Source organism: Lepisma saccharinum, chromosome 25, assembly GCF_977018435.1.
Source record: "Lepisma saccharinum chromosome 25, izLepSacc3.1, whole genome shotgun sequence".
Taxonomy (NCBI): Eukaryota; Metazoa; Arthropoda; class Insecta; order Zygentoma; family Lepismatidae; genus Lepisma; species Lepisma saccharinum.
Window position 1 is genome coordinate 2,582,412 of NC_139253.1, and position 19,360 is coordinate 2,601,771.

Sequence of the window (19,360 nt, forward strand, 5' to 3'; positions counted from 1 at the left end):
TGTAAACATGCGCATCGGGAGGCGATTTGAATGGGTCCATCGACCCCTCCTGGAAATCTACATCGTTTATTTCAAGTTACAAAACCAGAAAGTTTGTTATTTTAATGTTAATAACAGGAAAAAATTCATTTAGTTAGTATTCTAAGAAAAATAAAACAGCCAAAGTAAAAACTGCATTAGATCGAATAAAATGAATAAGGAATGCATATTCTACCAACAAATAAATGATTCCACAGTTTTCAAAATTCCAAAAAATATGTGAGAGGCCACACAACATAAATCTTATGACTAAAATTTCCCCTTAAATTGTAGAGCCTTTTATTGAATGAGGTATGCGAAAGTCACTAACAAAATATAAAGACTGAATTTTCAGTAAACTAACTGTATCAAATGCAGTGTTGTTACAGGTCCAGGAACGCGTAAATTCTAATGGTTTCTATTGGGTTCCGCTGCAGAACCGAAACCTTTTTTTTTGCACAATTTAAAATCGGTCCAAGTTTCATATTGTTCCATTAAAAAACGTTTTTTTTAAACCCGTATTAAAATTCAGCCGGGAAAAAGGTTCCTGGACCAAATTTTAACTGATACGGAAAGAAGGTTTCTGAACCGAACTGAACTACTTTACAGATAAAAAGGTTCTTTACGGTCCAGAACCCATTTACGCTTGCTGATTTCGTCTCCTGTACCGGAATTGAATTAATTTGAAATCCCTGTAACTTTAACAACCCTGATGAAATGTAATAAAATGAAATAGCAGTTGTGCTGAGTATCCACTCATCTCTTGGATCGACTTTTAAAATCTCCCTTTTTATATTATTATAATAATAATAATTTGGAAAAATCTTGATTTGTTTTTATTAGTTTATAATATTTATTATTGTACATTAAAAATTATATTTTAATTTTTTAATCTACTTTTATTGTTGTTGTTATTATTTCTACTATTGAAGTTTTATCATTGTCAGAACAATTAGATAAGTTTTTACTGTGACTGAGAAGAATTAAAGGTCAATTACGATGTAATAGGAAATTCTACCTAAAAACGATCCAGTAACGTAGGTCGAACCTTGTGCGTAGCTTGGGGCATTTTTTTAGGTGGGTAAAACCAAACTTAGTGCTTAATTTTAGAAATCAGACTCTGCAAGTTTTCCATCCAATTAAAATAGCATCCAAGATTCTTTGCTACATGGCGGTTACTTTTCCGAAATCACAAACATTACTCTCTATAATTTAGCTCCTCAGGATTAACAAAAGTAATCAACCTGAAAATTTTGGGTTGGCAAGTGTCCCCTTGCCCCCGCCAAATTGCGCCTGTTGGTCGAACTGCACCTTGGACAAAATTGCTGCATAAAGGAGCTAATCGTGCCAGTGAGACAATGTATTCATGGGCAAAACAACACTACAACTAACACAGAGGAAAGGAACTATTTGATTGCTTGATTGATTTGCTTTATTTTAATTCGCTTTTCTGCCACTTTTGGCTAATCGCGAAGATGGGGATGAGTGATGATATTGCTGAATGGACACTCACAAATACCCATGCCCAGGCCGGGATTCGAACCACAGACCCCTGGCGTCATAGCGCGATGTGCTAGCCACTCCACCACGGAGGCCGGCAAAAGGAACCATTTGCCAGAAGTTACGTGTTTTTGTTTACATTAACTTCAATCTTACAGTAGATGGAGAATAGTATTCATTTCCAAGCTCTTTGAGAGTGCTCGAAAGGAGGAAAGGGCACCGCGAAGACCCACTGGGAAGGGCAGATTGCGTAACAGGGCAAAACAAAATTGAAGGTGAAGGTTGTTAAATGGAAGAGGCCATATGTAGCGCGAAATGGTCAAGGACAGGCTTCAAAAAGCTTGCTACTCGCAAGCACTTACACGCAAGGGCTTAGAGGCTGTCCTGACTCCTCCCCCAGAAAGACTAACCAAGTACGGAAGACCAAGGTAAAATTACCCCTCTATGGTACAGTCAACGGCAAAGATAATGGTAAGCAAATTGTCCACCGCTTTTTTCATTACTTTTTTATTCTACATCCTGTGTTGTTTTAAGGAATGAACTATGTTGGCTCGAAGCAGGCATTGTTCTCTGCTAATTGACGTCTTTATTTCAATTCATTGTCATCACACTGTGTAATTCAGACCGAATGAAAATTATGGTGGACAATTCGCTTACTGTTTCCTTCGCCGTTGGGTGTACATTAAACCATATTTCGCATAAACATCGCATATGTTTTGGTGCATATCTTAACTATTGTTTAGAATTTGTTTGGAAATTATAAGTCGGGAATGTACCACATTAGCCCACCGTCTAGTTCCCTGCACTTTTTTTACCCTCTTTACACTGAACCGTCTCGTTGGTTACACGGTGCAACACCGTCTCGTCTACTTCGTCGATTTAGTGTCAAGTAGTGTATTCGGTATCTGCACCGTTTGCACTACGTTCTGGAGCGGTGTAGCATATGGTGTATGATCACGTGGTGCGTGCTAACTAATCAAATGAACGTTTAAAGCAGGCAGACAGGCATTTGTTGAATCTTCTGAACTTTAACAGAGCATTCGTCTAGTTGGTCGAACGTCATTTCTTTGCACCAGCCTGACACCTGGATACAACAGGACTACACCCAGTGTCAAAAAGTGCAGCGAACTAGACGGGGCTAGAGTAAAGGCAGACATAAGATGGTGTAAATGGTCGTTTTGCCCCGGCTGTCTTTAGAAACGTTGATTGTTGCTCAATTCTGACCTATTCAACCCGATAAAAATGAAGCACCATAACGAACCCGTACCAGACTAAGGCTCTGTCCAAAAGGTACAAAGTACAGACTTGAAGTATGGTCTTGGCGGAAGTTACGTCACCTAGTACAGTTCGAAAGCGCCCAGAACAGAAGTACGCAAGTACACAGCTCGCAGTACAGATGGTTGGTGATTAGGTAATGTGATTTCCGCACCCATTGTTCATTTGTTTAAAATCACGGAGGTAGAAAACCAGCAGCACAGGTAGATATACGTTATGGGCCAGCAAGTTGTTGGTTATAGTTCTTCTAATGTGTGGAAATGTATGTGTACGAACATTTGAAAATGCTATGTGATTTCTATGGTGAAAAATAAAGTGTTTAAAACTCAAGGAAAACAGCGAGTACTCAGTTTTATTTACTGATCGTATTTGGCGCTGCAGTCGAAGTGCAATACGAAAGACAACACTTCCAGTCCACGACTTGAAGACCGCACTCCAAGACCATACTCGGAGGATGCTCGCTTCAAGTATGGTCTTGCACCTTTCGGACACGGCCTAACAGTTGGGTTAATTTGTGTTACTCTTTCTTCCTCTGAAAGCGTATCCCTGGGAGTCCACTTGGCAGAAGCGAGAAAGGGAAGCAGTTAACGACCTTGCACTTGATTACATGTCTTTTCTCAATGACGCTTCCGTCCCGTCTTCAGCCGACCTCCGTAGCGGAGTGATTAGCACGTTGCGCTGCGAAGCCAGGTATGCCCGTACCCAAGATATATATATACAGGGTATTACTAAAATTCGTTTCCAACGCTTAGGAGGTGATTCTGCAAGTGATAATAAACACAAAAGTTCATGTGACGAAATGCCGTAAACGTCACCCATTCGGAGTTATTGAAGTGGGAAAAAGTTGGAAAATTATGTTTACAAGGAAATAGTGGCACAACGGCCAACCATATGACCGCGGCGAAGGGTGATCCACAAAGAAATGCGGCGTGCTCTATTAAAAAAAGCACATGGCAAATGTGTGATGCGCAAGGGATTCCCCAAAGGAAGCGAATGGGTCTGTTGAATAGGGAAGGGTTTAGCGAGATGTGTTATCCACGGAAAGTGATATGTGGAGACTGACAACTAAGAAGAAAGCGAATATCCGCAGTGGACATCAAGATTACGTATAAAAACAAAGATGGTGGTGTTGGTGCGCTAGGTTGCATATGTGTCGACATGTTCACTGTGTGCAGAGTGGAGGTGCCGAGGGAACCACATCACAGACGATGTTCAAACTGTCTGCCATTAACTTCCACGCAGAGATGACAACGCCGAATCAACGATTGTCTAGTGCGAGTAAACAACCCCGCGGTGTCTGCTATCGTCGCTGCGACGACATTAATGCGTGCAACGAGATCCTCGGCTGACACGACAGATGTTTCATCTCTCCCCAATAGAAAGAAGTCCAGGGTAGTGATGTCCGGCGATCTTTCATTAATTATTATTATTTTTTGAGGAGTCGGCCAGAACCGAAAACGTGGAACAAAGGGAAAATTCAAAATGCTGAAGGGTTGATTGAATTAGGTTATTTTGCGTTGCCTTTCTGAAGTTTGTCTAATCGCGATACTGAGGATGAATGATGATATGATTAAATTGATGAAGGAACAGGGGCCGTCGACCCACTGTACCCCCTCGAGAATTACGTCGATTTTTTTTTATCGACAGATTTCAACGTTTTACGTAACATGAAAGTGGTTCCAGCGTTAGGAAACCAAAAATAACGAAGATATTTGATCGCAAAGTATATGACCCGCGTAAGCACAAAAAACTCCTATTCCGGACTACTTTCACTCTTTTTTCCCGTAAAACTTCACATACAGCAGCAAAACTAACACTCCTGGCGTAACACAAATGTGAAATCACTATCGGTACCAAATATGGCCCTCCTAACCTAACAACCATTTCCAATACGGACGAGAATACATAATTTTTGAAAGTACTAAGAAAACAACGAGAAATCACTATTGTGACCAAACCTGGCCCTCCTAACGTAACAACTATTTCCATTGCGAACAAAAATATATAATTTTAAAAAGTACTAACCTTAAAACAATGCAGTTTCTTCTACGTGGTTGCAGGGGCGAAATGTGTGAATTGGCAGCACATTTTGATTGATAGCACTTACCACACTAAAAACGAACGCCCACCTTCCAAAGAAAATCCTGGGCAGAACCGCAGTACCATATCACGTGACGGTCTCACTTATTGCACAACACTTTAGCAATCTTGTGTTCTGACGTCACGGGGCCTACTTAGGTTTGGCTAACTAGGTTTAGTTCTCTTAGCCTAAATAATAATTTGTCATTGTATTTATGCTAATGCTACCTAAGCTAACAGGCCTAACCTAACCTCATAGGCATTCCTGTTCTACCGAAACATCGTCTGCAGTAAATCTCGCGCTCCCTGACGTAACACCAGGATTGCCAACCTTCAATCTCCGATATTTCCAACACGGCTCCAAGTTCCAAAACACAAACAACGTAACAACATGTTCCTTCATATCACACAGATGGCAACGATGAAAGTGACGTCATAAATAGTCCCATGAAAAAACTCTCATTACTCCACTATAATACATCTCCTAAAGCAAAAAACAATACAAATCGTTCGTATAGAACATAATCTCTATAAATGACACAAAAATTATCACCTTATCGCGGGGGTATGGAGGGTCGACGATACCTAAAAAACATGTCAAAATGTGAGTTAAAAGTCAGGACAGGGATTAAAGTGAATGGATTATCCCGACTAATGGATTTTCTTGTAGTATTGCAATGGTTATAAAACTAGAACTACCCAATATTGAAGACAGTATACTTCTGGAGCCTACCTCTCTACACAACAAACACATTCATTCATGCAAGGACAAAATCGAAATTTTTACAAATCGAAAAATCGTAGTTTCTCATAGATTTACATTTAAATATTTCATAGCAATTTGGATGCATGGTCCCCATAGCCCGTCCCCTGGGCACGGACCTGACGCCACTAGTGGCGTGTCCAAGGGGGGGTTGGCGGGGTTATAATCTCCTTTGGCCCAGTATCCCAGTATTCCTAAAAAAAAAGAACATCAAATGCAGGAATAGATGGCAAAATGAGGGCTGACTACTAAATAAATGTATACCTAACCTCCCCCCTTTCGAAAATCCTGGGCACGCCACTGGACGCCAGGAGTCCTGGGTTCGAATCTTAGCCTGGACATGGGTGTGCCTTGTGTGAGTCAAAGGCGGATTAAAGGCCGGCGGAGGGGGAGACCGCCCCCTTAGGGGCCATGAAGACAGCGTCGTGGGCGACTTCCACAGAGGACTTATTTTATTTTTTATGTATTGATAAATAATTTACACAGTTGGAATGAAATATAACACACATAGTGTCAATTAAGAAACATACAAGAGCGGAATAAAGGGGGGCGGAGAGGGCGCCCCACTATCCGAGGGGCGAAAAGGGGGCGACGAAAGATAAGATTGAAGAAAGATAGGAGCGACGAATGACAAGGGGGCGAACAGAGGTAAAAATGACGAAAGATGTGGACGACGAATGGTAAGGGGGTGAACAAAGATAAGAATGACGGAGGATATGGGCAACGAAATATACGAGGCGACGAATGATAATGGGGCGAACAAAGATAAGAATGACGAAAGATAGGAGGCGACGAAAGAAGATATGAGGTGACGAAATGATAAAAGGTGAACAAAAATAAGAATGATGAAGAATAGGGGCGACGAAAGATAAGTACGAAATGAACTTAAGGTGAAGGGCTATTATAATATTACTAGGGTGGATCAAAGGAGCCGTGAGGTGGCCACCCCTTCACAAAAGATGGAGAAAATATTCTCGCCACCTTTGAGAGAGAGAGAGAGAGAGAGAGAGAGAGAGAGAGAGAGAGAGAGAGAGAGAGAGAGAGAGAGAGAGAGAGCAGTTGACATCATGTACCCCAGTGCCACTAGAGCGATGATGAAAAAAATTGGCGAACTACAGTCACGGACACTTCTGGGTTGGAACAACCTAATGAACTTTTAATGGGGTCATTACAACCCTGACGTGTCAGAGTAGCTTGCTGCAAGGGCGAATTAAAGGTTTAAGGGGGCGATCATTCTTCTCCTACAACCCTCACACTGGCCTTTTTCTTTTTAGCTATTGATAAATTTCAAAGTTTGAATGAAATACATCAAACATTGCGACATTTTATGACTATTACAGGTTTTATTTTATTGAAGTTAAACAACATGATTGGTGTGCTCAGCAAACGTTGTAGTATTTTATACAGTTCTATGAAAACCGGAGGTGCCAGTGACGTTTCAAGCTTTGGGGCCGCGGGCCCCCATCCATCTTTTCTTAAAATTTAAAATTTATATTCCTTTCTTTTTTGTTATGCAGTTAAATAAAGATGAAATTGGAGAAAACAATAATATATCACTTACTAAGTCTTGTACTGAAAGTACGTGCAGCAGGCCGCAGCAAGATAGAATCGAGACTTTGTGGGCCTTTAACAAAATCGTTTCTTGTTTTTGATGCTCCTAGATTTATCAGAAAACGAACTTCAAAAGTATATCAGCGACGTTAGTTCTAATCTCGTACATCTAATGCATTCAGACACTATACAATGGAAGATATCATAAACAGTGGCGTGCCCAGGATTTTCGAAAGGGGGTGTATGTTCTTTTTTAGAAATACTGGTACAAAGGGATGTTATGACTCCCATCAACCCCTTTTTGCATCTTCTCAGATGCATCTTGCAGTTGTCTGGCTCGCCGAATAAGCTACCATTCGCGACGTCACTACTTTCATCTTGGAACACAACTATTAAACTTCTTTTTCGGATTTATTTCCTGCTTCTTTGATTTTCCTCACTTTACCCGTAACTGTGGCCTCTGTAGAACGTGCGCTTTCCAAACTTCAGTCAATAAAATATTATCTGCGGAATAGTAGGCTGCAGTGCGTCCAGTTCCTTGCGAGGCCGAGAGATCGGGAGGAGCGCTAGCGGAGATGCCGACATTTTCGACCAGTAACGTCCCGCTTAAGTTTACCCTCGAAAGCGTTTTGCTTCGTTCGGAATCGTTTGGAGGTTTCGAATGTGCAACACTGTATCAAGATTACGTTGCAGACTAAAGCGTTAAAAGTCAATGGTTTCCGTGAGCCTTGTTTGCAATCTGAAAGCTCCGAGCTTAAGTTGTTCTTTGCTTCCCGACTACAGGTGCCCTGGACAGAGTTGCGAATGAAGTGAGGAACAGACCTTGAACCAAGAGCGTGTTAATTTCGTACTGTGTGAAAGAGTGTGTCTTTTGGTTACTTGCCGTGCTATTTCTTTATGTAATTGCAGTGTATGTGTGTGTGTTGTGTGTAAGTGAGGCGATTGAAATGCCAGCCGCAAAGTTCACGTTAGAACAAAGAATTTTTATGTATGACACTTACGTGTGCGATTATTATTTGTGGGGAACCTTAAAAAATAGAGTCTACCGAAATAACCCTCATAGTATCGACGAACTAAAAGACAATATAAGGGCAGAACTTGGAAGAATTACAGAAGAATAACTTTTGCGTGTGTATCAAAATTTCATCAAACGTTGCCAGGAATGTGTGAATGTAGATGGACATCACTTTGAACAACTCTTATAGCACAGGTTAGTGCTCGTTTTGCAATATTAATATAAATATCTGCATGGTAAAGATATGTCCATAAAAATAAGCGGGACGTTACTGGTCGAAAATGTCGGCATCTCCTCTAGCGCCGCCCGCCACCCTTCTCCCGATCTCTCGGGCTGGCAAGAAACTGAACGCACGGTACTTCCTCGGCAAAGAAAAACAAATATATATATATACACACACACACGTTTTGAACAATGAGCACATGTAAACGGAACGTCTAAACGTTGAAGACGCTGTGAAACACTTTCCTCATGCCAAAGCACGCAAGTGAATGTTCCAATTTTATCACTTGATTGTTCGATATGCGTTAAATACACAATCAGCCTTACGTAGAAATTTTCAGCGAAAAATGCAGGCTCGACCAGGACTCGAACCCGGGTCTCTGGCATACCGTGCCATTTCTCTAACCACTGAGCTACCGAGCCGGCCTGGCCTCACCTGATATTTCGCTATCGCTGTTTTACCTGCGTGGAATCGTCTCTGCCAGTGCCACCGCAACGGGATCTGTTGCCTTTGAAACACAGTAGACTTCGACATTGCCTATTGCCTCCCAGCGTAGAGATGTTAATAATTGTAGATTAGGCACACACAGGAGTTGTACTACGTAGAAACGTACGCAACGTCGAAGTCGACTGTGTTTCAAAGGCAACAGATCCCATTGCGGTAGCACTGTCAGAGACGATTCCACGCAGGGAAAACAGCGATAGCTAAAGATCAGGTGAGGCCAGGCCGACTCGGTAGCTCAGTGGCCAGTCTGGCGAGAGCTGCGATACAAGGAAGTTGTGCGATCGCTCGCTCGTACAACTCCCGATCACGCGTACGCGTAGCCAGTGCTTTACGTCAGTGTCTTGTGGAAGTTTAAATACATATACGTCAAATGGCGATAAAAAGGGTCAACACACTGAAAATAAATTTCAGCAACATCAGAGACAAACCCACGTCGACGGGATTACACCAATGGATAAACGACATATTGAAACTAACACCGGATCAGGTCGTGAGTATCGAGTTAGATCACTTTAGGAAATGTTTGTATTTGAAGCTAGTTTCGAAGCTTCTGTGTGAACGGTTGTTGAATCAATCGAATGGATCTTATGTGTATAATGATTCGGAAGGTGCCCATGAGGTTTTAATGACATGGGCGGACAGTGCAACAGTAATAGTGCGACTTCATGTGATCCCAAGTGAATTAGACGATAACCCGATACGAGTAGTTTTGAACCAATATGGAACCATACATACATTAGTAGATGAGAAGTATAATGAAGATCATATATATCCAGTACGTACCGGCAGAAAAATTGTAAAGATGACCTTGACCCGTTCAATACCTTCTTACGTGTCTATAAGTGGAGGGAGGTATTGGGTCACATATAATGGTCAAGCTAAGACTTGTTCAGCGTGCGATTCCCAGGAACACTTCTTCAATCAATGCCCCAATCGACAGCGATCATCAGCAAGAATGGGTGACAATTCGTATGCAGGAAGAGCCCGACCCATCCCGTATAACTTGAACAGCACAGAAGAAGTGATAACCAGTGGGCCTACAATACTCTCCAGTGTAACGACCAAGCAACAAAACGAACCACCTGCATGTGGCAGTGATGAGACAATACAGGGTGTTCTACAAATGTCGACCAGAAAAGAGCAAATCGCATCAAATGATGAAAGTACTGACGAATTTATGGAGAGTTCAGTGTCAACCAAAGACGAGGATCCCAGTTTGTCGATCACCAACACTTTAAATGAAAAAGAACCAAGAGAAACACTTGAAGATTCACCGACAACAGATGAAAGTTCATTGCAGATGACTACTAGGGATCAGTCTCCAGCACGTTCATCGGTGCAGATCACATCATCACCTCCAGTGGGGAGGCAGAGACGGAGGAGAAATCGTCGCGTCGAATCGATCAATGGCCCTCCAGCAAAGAAACCAAGTGCACAACGTTTCCCTTCGCAAGTGAGGGATAACCTGTCCCAAAGTGTACCCAACAATTTGGAAACAACCCTTGCTCTTGATGATAAACACGTGAAGAATGGCTCTACAGAAAGTCTGTAAGTACTGTTGTTATACAACATTTGACATAAAAGATGAGTTATTAACTAGATGTGTTCATGCTCCCTTCTCTCACCCCCTTTTGTTGGTATTTAGTGTAAGAGAAGGTTTTGTTTACGGGTTGAGTTAAGAGATATATTTAACAGAAATGTTAGTGACTGGTACTTTTTGGTGTGTATTTCTATTACTTGTCACGAATAACCTAGATTTGAATACCATAAACAATATGGCGCAAGATACAATATTCCATTTAGCCACGATTAATATAAATAAATTTACCTCGACAGTAAAAATTAAAGCTTTCAAAGATTATTTAAAAACTTATGATTTGGACATTGTATGTATACAGGAAGTCGGTATAGAAAACCTTGAGGTAGGAATAGACTATGTAGTTTATAATAATAGTAACCCTCAATTCACAGGAACGGCAATAATTGTTAAGAAAACTATTCCTGTCTCTAAGGTATTATACCATCCATCAGGGAGGATTACATGTGTATTTGTGGGATCGGTGTGGATATGTAATGTATATGCACCCTCGGGTACTGCAGCAAGGAAGGAGCGCGCAGACTTTTTTAATACCCCTGTTGCGACAGCATTAGGAGGAAATCGACAACATTTGATATGTGTGGGCGACTTTAATTGTACTTTGCGAAAAGAAGACCAAAACCCCGGATTTAATCCCTGCGACAGTTTGCAAGCTCTAGTGAATGGGTTTAAGTTAAGTGACGTATGGGAGAAAAAACACCCTCACGAGTCAGGCTACACATATATAAGAACCGACTCGGCAAGTAGACTGGATCGATTTTACGTAACCAGCAGTTTACTTTCACAGACTAGAAGAATAACTGTACAACCAACATGTTTTAGTGATCACCTTGGAGTAAACATGGACATTCAGTTAAATATAGCTCACGTTAGGAAAGGTCGAGGATACTGGCGTTTTAATATACAACTATTGCAAGATTCCACATTCCGTATGGAATTTGAACAACAGTGGAAGAAATGGGAATCCATGAGTTTGCGTCAGAAAGATTTGATTCAGTGGTGGGACTCTTTCCTCAAACCGTCCATAAAATATTTTTGTCAACAATACAGTAAACAAAGAATGACTGACTTCTACAAGAAATATAATTTTTATTATGCTGTATTACGTGAACTAGCCCATAAAATAGAAAGTGACTCCTCACAATTGCCCGAATACAAGAAAATGCAAGCTGTTGTCTTGAAGATGTATAACCAAAACTTACAGGGATACAACTATCGTAGTCAATTACCTATGTTCGATCCTACGGAACAACCAACATTATCCCACGTGTTAAAGGAGCGACAAAGAGAACAACGGAAATTAATCACAGAAATAGAAGATGAGAATGGATGTAAACATACAAATTCAGCGGATATATACCGATATCTCGTCAATCACTTTTCCAGTAAATTTAGAGCCCAGTCTACCACAGAACCACCAGATCTATCGTTTCTCGCCAATTACATTCCGAAGATAACAAAAGAAGACAACAAAATGCTGGAGCAACCCTTTACAATGGACGAAGTAAAGCAAGCGGTAATGACAGGAAAAAAGAATAAAGCGGGTGGAATTGATGGCCTTCCCATGGAACTATTTCAAACATTTTGGCCCCTGATGAAAGACTTAATGACAAGATGGGTAAACGACGTTTTTCAGCGTCAACGGATGGGTCCCTCAAGCTTGTTAGGAGTTATGGTGTTGGTACCGAAACCTGGCCGCTGTCAATCGGCACAACATTACCGGCCAATAACGTTGTTATGTGTAGACTATAAAATTTACGCACGCCTTCTTACTAGTCGTTTGCAGCTATATACAGAGAAAATAATTGGTAAACAACAACACGTATTTGGAAACAAAGGAAGAATATTTGAATTATTAACTACCTTGAGGGAAATAGTAGCCTTAACACAAGATGAAAAGGAATCTACAACAGCAATTTTAGCATTAGATTTTGCAAGTGCATTTGATTCCATAAAACATGATTATCTATTTGCATTATTACACAAAATTGGATTAGGAGACAAAATTATCGATGCGGTCCAAGGTCTCTATTTCCAAGCAAGAGTAAAACTTAATTTAAATGGAACGCTGACGAAACAGTTTCCTCTGCAACGAGGCCTCCGACAGGGATGTCCATTCTCACTTCTCGCCTTTTGTTTAGCGATAACACCTATTATAAACTGGCTACAGGATGAGGTAAAAGGAATCGAACTATATTCTCAAACACACCGAATCCTGGCATATGCAGACGATGTGACTATAATACTTCAAGATGAACATGACCTGAAATCAGTACAAAAAATACTTGAAGCAACACAAGAAATAACGGGCTTGACGGTGAATTACAAAAAATCGAAAATTCTACAACTGGGAAAGCACCCAGCACATTGTTATAGATCCTCTGTCTATGAGATTGTAAAGAACGTGACGATATTAGGAATAGTTTTCGGTACCACCTTAACAGAAACCAAAGTAAAAACATATAATCAAGTAGTGACACGCCTCCGACATGCAACTTTTTTAGATCGGAGACGGGAATTATCAATAATAGCCAGAGTAACCTATGTTAATATGTTTCTCTTCTCTAAAGTGTGGTATGTGGCGCAAGTCTTAGAACTCCCCAAACCGAAAGCTGCTGAAATACGGCGTATAGCAACACAGTTTATTTGGCAAGCACATGTATTACGGGTCGCGTATGAGACACTGTGTCTACCTGAACGGTTTGGAGGACTTAACCTGATGAATGTTGAAATAAAAGCACAGTCACTTCTAATACACCGCAACATAAAACAGTTATTGAGTACAACACAGAATCTGACAGGGCATGTGCTACATTCTTACTTACGCGATGTCGAACTTACAGCCCCCGTCTTAGTGCCTAAATTAACCAGTACTCTCAACTATTTTCAAACGACGATAGTGGAATTTACGTATTTACTCATAGCATGCCCGCAATTACAAAGTGAAACAATTACGGGTAAATTCTTATATCGAATGCAGTTACAAAGACGACGAGTGATGCCAAGAATACAAACCGTACACCTTACTACCCAATGGTCAAAAGCATGGCGTAATGTAACTGCACGACACATACCTACACCTGTGCGATCTATGTGGCACTTAGCAGTGCATGACAAAGTCTTGACAAAACAGATGGCGTTCCGGCTACAATTAGAAGGGAACGAAGAGTGCGGATTTTGTAATCAAAGTGATACTTTGGAACATAGACTCAGTACGTGCTCCGAAATACGTGATGATTGGCAATATCTTTGCCAAAGACTAGGAAAAATGTGCCGACTTCCTGCCAATTATCTTACAGTAGGCCACATCCTACTTCCAGACTTTAATTTTTATCCAAAAACCAAATTACAGGCTGTGCAGTGGATTATAGCTCAGTATGTGTATTATGTCTTAAAGAAGAGACCAGCCAAATGTGAAGAATCATTACAGAATTATGTACAAAATGAATACTTACAACTGAACAATTACAAGAGAAGTTTGTATGCAAACTTTTTACAAAATGTACTAATGTAAAAGAAATAGCGTAACTTTGGTACGATTGTAGCTTAATAACAATTGATTAATGTACTTCATAATGTAATGTAATATCTTATGTAAACTTTGAACATACTGACAAAGAAAGATGGAAAAGTTACTTAGTAGAACTATGGGAATTATATTGAATTATCGACGTGAAAGACGGATTTCTAGCTTTAACATAATATCTTATGTAAAATTCTATACAGATTGAAACCTATTGTATAATCCACTATGTACCAATTTGTAAATCTCATAATTACTTGTGTAAAGTCTTGATGATTGATATTGTGTAATGAAAATTATATAGAAATAAAAAAAAATAAAAAAAGTGGTTAGAGCAATGGCACGGTATGCCAGAGACCCGGGTTCGAGTCCTGGTCGAGCCTGAATTTTTCGCTGAAAATTTCTACGTAGTACAACTCCTGTGTGTGCCTAATCTACAATATTCAGCCTGGTTTTGTTGTAAAATGCAAACTTCTTTCAATAAACATCAACCATGATATGTGGATTTTCTGAGTAAAACATGCAATTCATAAGTGTATCCGTCAAATACCATGGCTGGTTGCGAAAGGGGTTGGAGGCAAAAACATGATACACGATTGGGCCAACGTTTTAGTTACGACAGTGATTTTGTGAGATATATGGTAGGACCGTAGTTTGTGAGGGAAATGTGCTGGGGGGGCGCCGAAATGGGTGTCCACCCCTCCCGATAACGTATTTAATCCGCCACTGGTTTGAGAGTCCCTTCGTCAATCTCATATCACATCATCCTCATCGCCGTGATTAGCCAAGAGTGGAGAAAAGCGACGCTACATAACAAAAATCAAATTGAACCTCTGTAATGCCTGTGAAAGCAAGCTAGTATCCAACCTTTTGATTGCAACTCACCCTGAATCGGAGCTCTCCTATTGGTGGTTTCGCGTAAGGGATTCCCTGGTACGCCAAGAAGTCCCTTCCTCCGAACGACTTGAGCACTTTCCCTTTCAACTTCCCTTGGGCTACGGTGACGACTGGAGCATCCTCAGGGAACACCGATCCCAGAAAAGCTACAAGCAACAGCAACACGATACTCCTCATGGTTCAAGTTGACGGCACAACAGCAGAGGACCGCAACTCGCACCGAACTGCTACAATGCGAAGGCTATCTTCAATGTTTTGATCTTGAGGGAAGGTGTACCACGTGAACCTGTGCGTATTCCTGACCTACCTACCTACCTACCCCCCTCCCTTCTTTCTCTCTCTCTCTCTCTCTCTCTCTCTCTCAGGCAAGACAGTTTTCCCTCACTCGATGAGGAGTCGTAATCTGTCTATTCATAAATTGGCACCATGACGGTGTGTAAGCGGAAGATAATGTGTCCATAAAAGTGGCCGGTAATCATGCATTACACAGGAAGTTGTAATTAAAGTTGACGTGTTGAGAATAAAATATTGTATGTGCTAACAATCCCTAAAGAAAGTCTCGACCAACACCAGTTAGCCATTCAATTCGTTACTCGAATTTTCACCTTCCCTACATCAACACTTGCTATATACACAGTGTATATTGTCTTTATCTCAGAAACGTTGATCTTTGCTCAATTTTGACCACTCCACCTAATAAGAGTGAAGCATACTTGAATTTATTAAAAAAACACTGTAACGACGGAGTACGCACAAGAAACGACAGAACCAGGAGTCCCGAGTTCGAATCCCGGTCTGGGCATGGGTGTTCTTCATCAATATCGTCACTCATACTCATCTTCGCGACTAGCCAAAAGTAGCAGAAAGGCCAAGTAAAATAAAACAAATCAATCAAGAACGACCCTTTCTCTTCCAGAAGAGAGTTGGAAACACTTCATTACTCCCGCATTTTGATGAGTCCAGGGAAGGAAAGAATGTCGTTACAGACAAGGCCATCGTCACTACCTTAATTGTAGGGTATGCATGTAAACTTGTTTATTGCTTGTTTCGCGTTTGAGTCTCGTCAGACATGAAGTGGGAATTATATAGAAGAATTTTATGTGTCCCTCTCTCTCTCGCTTCTTTGTGTGCACCGATACCTGTTTCTTTTCAGGCTTGGTTAACTTTTATTGCTCCCACCGCTTAACTGCCATGGGAATGAACCAGATTAGCAATGAAAAAATGAAAGAAGGATAATTACCAGAATTACAGGATTTACTAGCTTCCCTCCTTTTGTCCAAGAAACGAGAAAATAAAAATGATTTGCGTTCTACTTATATGACAGTACTCTTTGAATATTGCCATGGCAGTATGTATTAACCTCCTAACCCGCGGTTTTTCTAAGGATCAAACTGGGTCCGTGTTTATGGTGCCATCGCGAGTTGTTCCTGAGCAGTGATGAACAAATAAGGTCATGGAATGCGCAGTAGTTTAGCTCGACTTTCTCGAACATAGAATGGTATACAAAGCTATTCTGCGCATACTTACGCCATTGTGTCCCTAGACTGCATTTTGACTAAGGAGGTTCTGGTGTTCAGAGACTCAGCCAGTATAACCGCTGATGCTGTGTCCTGTGCTCCTGTCCATTATAGCCTGTGTAAGATTTTGGTTCTCTCTCTCCGAATGAAAGAAAGGTATGGTTAAGGTAAAAGCCAATAGATGGCACTGATCACATGTTACGTCATTCAGTTTGCCGGTTGGATGTGCCGCATCACACGGAACTGGATTTCCAGTAGGTATGCCCTAGTTGGCGCTGGACTGGCTACCAATTTGCTAGTTTTCTCCTCACACGATACTTATCAGCGTACTTGTCGATAGACTTTTGTTCCCATACGAGGGAAGTTGTAATGGCGGCCGCGTGAGATGTAAACAATGTATCACTTCACATTTTTAAAAGCCGATAACTATTCAACCGAGAGGAATAACGTTTCATATAAAACGTTATTAGGTACAAAACAATGGCGCTGCTTAAATACATACTTTACAACGTTTACTGTACACGTATGGAAGAATATTTTAGTTGTTTCAAATGTAAACACCGTGCACTCAGCATAGATGATGTAACATAACGCGCCTTTCATGCTGTATACGTTATACATTGCTGGAGTAACACTCGGAAACATAGTCAAAAATGCTCCTTTGCACACTCACAGGTTATCTTCACATGGCGAAACTTTGCTCTGATTGGCTGTTCCACAGAATCCAGTCGAGGAAAGCAAGTAGTAATTAGAACATGTCCTATTCCTCGAAAATAGTCAAGCATTCAGCCAAGCTGCCATGATTGCTACCTAGAAAGTTAGTTCAGCGCCAACTAGGGCATTCCTACTAAAGTGAAACCACGAGCAAAACAACCTGCGCAGACCCGCGACTCCTGTGCACCGTACTCCCGCGAGGAGGGGCGGGGGAGAGTGGACCATGCTTCCTTATGGCCCGAGGTGGAGGGAAGAAGGGAAAGCTGCGCGGGGACTTTTCGTCCCAAGGTTTTTTTCCTTGTGGTCGATCTATAGAAATCCAGTTCCGTGTGATAGGTGCTTAAGAATCCTGAACCGAGACACTCCACTTCCAGCTGGCACACGTTCAAAATCATAATCCAACAGAGCACTCGACGTGACGGGAGAGGTCAACAGGGGACTTAGACGAACGTAGTGGTGATGGTTTAATTTCATTTCTTTCGTGGAGAATTAGTTTAATGTTATTTTTTTTAAATTTTGTAGAGTTGTTCGTAGTATTATATTAATTTGCTTGTTGATCTTTACCGAGTGATCGTCATTACAGACAAATAGAAAAAGGAGGGGGGGGGAATTTAACATAGAAATATTCTTTTAGGCAATCAGATAAACATGGATGAATAATAATACCAATTAAATAATCTGCAAAAGGAGAGAAAGTCAATTACTATTTAAGGTAAGGATAACTATTGAAAATTATTTTGATATATATATATATTAATGATATCGTTGAGGTCATAATTGTTAATGACAGTTTTATATATATATATATATATATATATATATATATATATATTGTTCTAATACTAAATTTAAGTTTTGTTAAACTGTCATCCAATCCTATCCAGTGAACTTTATATTCTAGTAATTAAAATACTTGATGTATGGTGTACCACGTACCTATGGGGGTCCAGTATGCAGGTTCATACATATCTTTCATCGGTCAATCGGAAGGGTATATTCAATCCCAGTTAAAAACAAATAATCTTAAATCCGAACCAGAGCAAGAAAGAGATTTGATTTGATACCTTCTCACAATGTTGGGCGAGATATGCACAATTTTTCCTGCACTCGCAGCCCTCACCAAAATGCCACCGCAACACTCCCACTTCTGTGAGTGAGAACGTTGATTGTGTCGCATCTTCTGTGGTCGCCCATCTGCGTCGTAGGAAAATGCCTTTTCATCCTACCAAATCACTGGATATGGACAAATATTGCAGAGCAAATCCAAGCCGACTGTCGCGATAGACTTCCTTCAGCTCCTCTTTCCTAGTTGGAACTCTGTGATGACTTCCCAAGGAATGAAACCATCTTCTCACTGTTAGATCAGTGCATGTGAAACGTAGTTGGCAGGTGATTGTCGACAGGAGTGAGTGGGTCAAACAGGTCCATCGACAACCCCTGGAAATTGGCATCATTTCCATTTACAAAAAAGCATGAATATGCATGCCTATGAAGAAAATTGCAGTCAAACAGCTGATAGGTCTACCTGTGCCCCCTGTTTGAGCAACAAGTGGCAACCTTTGAATCTCTCCTCCCCGAAGCAGCCAGCAATGAAATAATTTTATCAACATAACTGTTCTGTGCTGTGAATGGTTGTACGGGTGATGCCTAAAATCCACCTCGCCCGGGTGAACATTTTATCTTGAGCCGCCCCTGGTTGTAAATGACTTTCGCATATGGCCAGGTAGATTTCGGACCTGTAGTTAGTGGTTCCACCAGAGAGAGAATGGCCAAGCAAACCATACCGTCCCTCAGCAAACAATAAAGCCAAATGAATAACTGCTCTTTTAGCCCAAACATGCAATTTTGTGTGTTCTTTAGGCATCTACTAAATGTATGTGTCCCTAAAAAATATTAACACTTTCTCTTTCTCATCACTCTTTTTTCTCTGGTGCCATCACTGTCTGTGCTTCAATTGTAGCGGAGGGACGAAATGGTCGAATCCTGGCTCGGACATGGGTATTCTTTGTGAGTGTCCCTTTGTCAATTCCATCATATCATCACTCATCCTCATCATTAGCTAAAATTTTCAGCAAAAATGATGCTAAATAACAAAAAAATCGAATTAAAACCAAAGAAGTGGAGGTCATTCCTAACATACTGTTCACATGTTACTGTAATTTGAATATTAACCACTTCTCAAAT

At 40.9% G+C, this 19,360-nt stretch overlaps 1 protein-coding gene across 1 annotated transcript in view; it reads right to left on the reverse strand.

Annotated features, from left to right (window-relative positions):
* The window catches only part of LOC145978829 (carboxylic ester hydrolase-like), a 58,886-nt gene extending 43,718 nt beyond the window's left edge, over positions 1-15,168 (reverse strand). Inside the window, exon 1 of the mRNA XM_083111700.1 lies at positions 14,934-15,168. Within this exon, the coding sequence (XP_082967826.1) occupies positions 14,934-15,122 (189 nt within the window). The 5' untranslated portion in view covers positions 15,123-15,168. The remainder of the gene's footprint in view (positions 1-14,933) is intronic.
* Between the last annotated feature and the right edge of the window lie 4,192 nt (positions 15,169-19,360).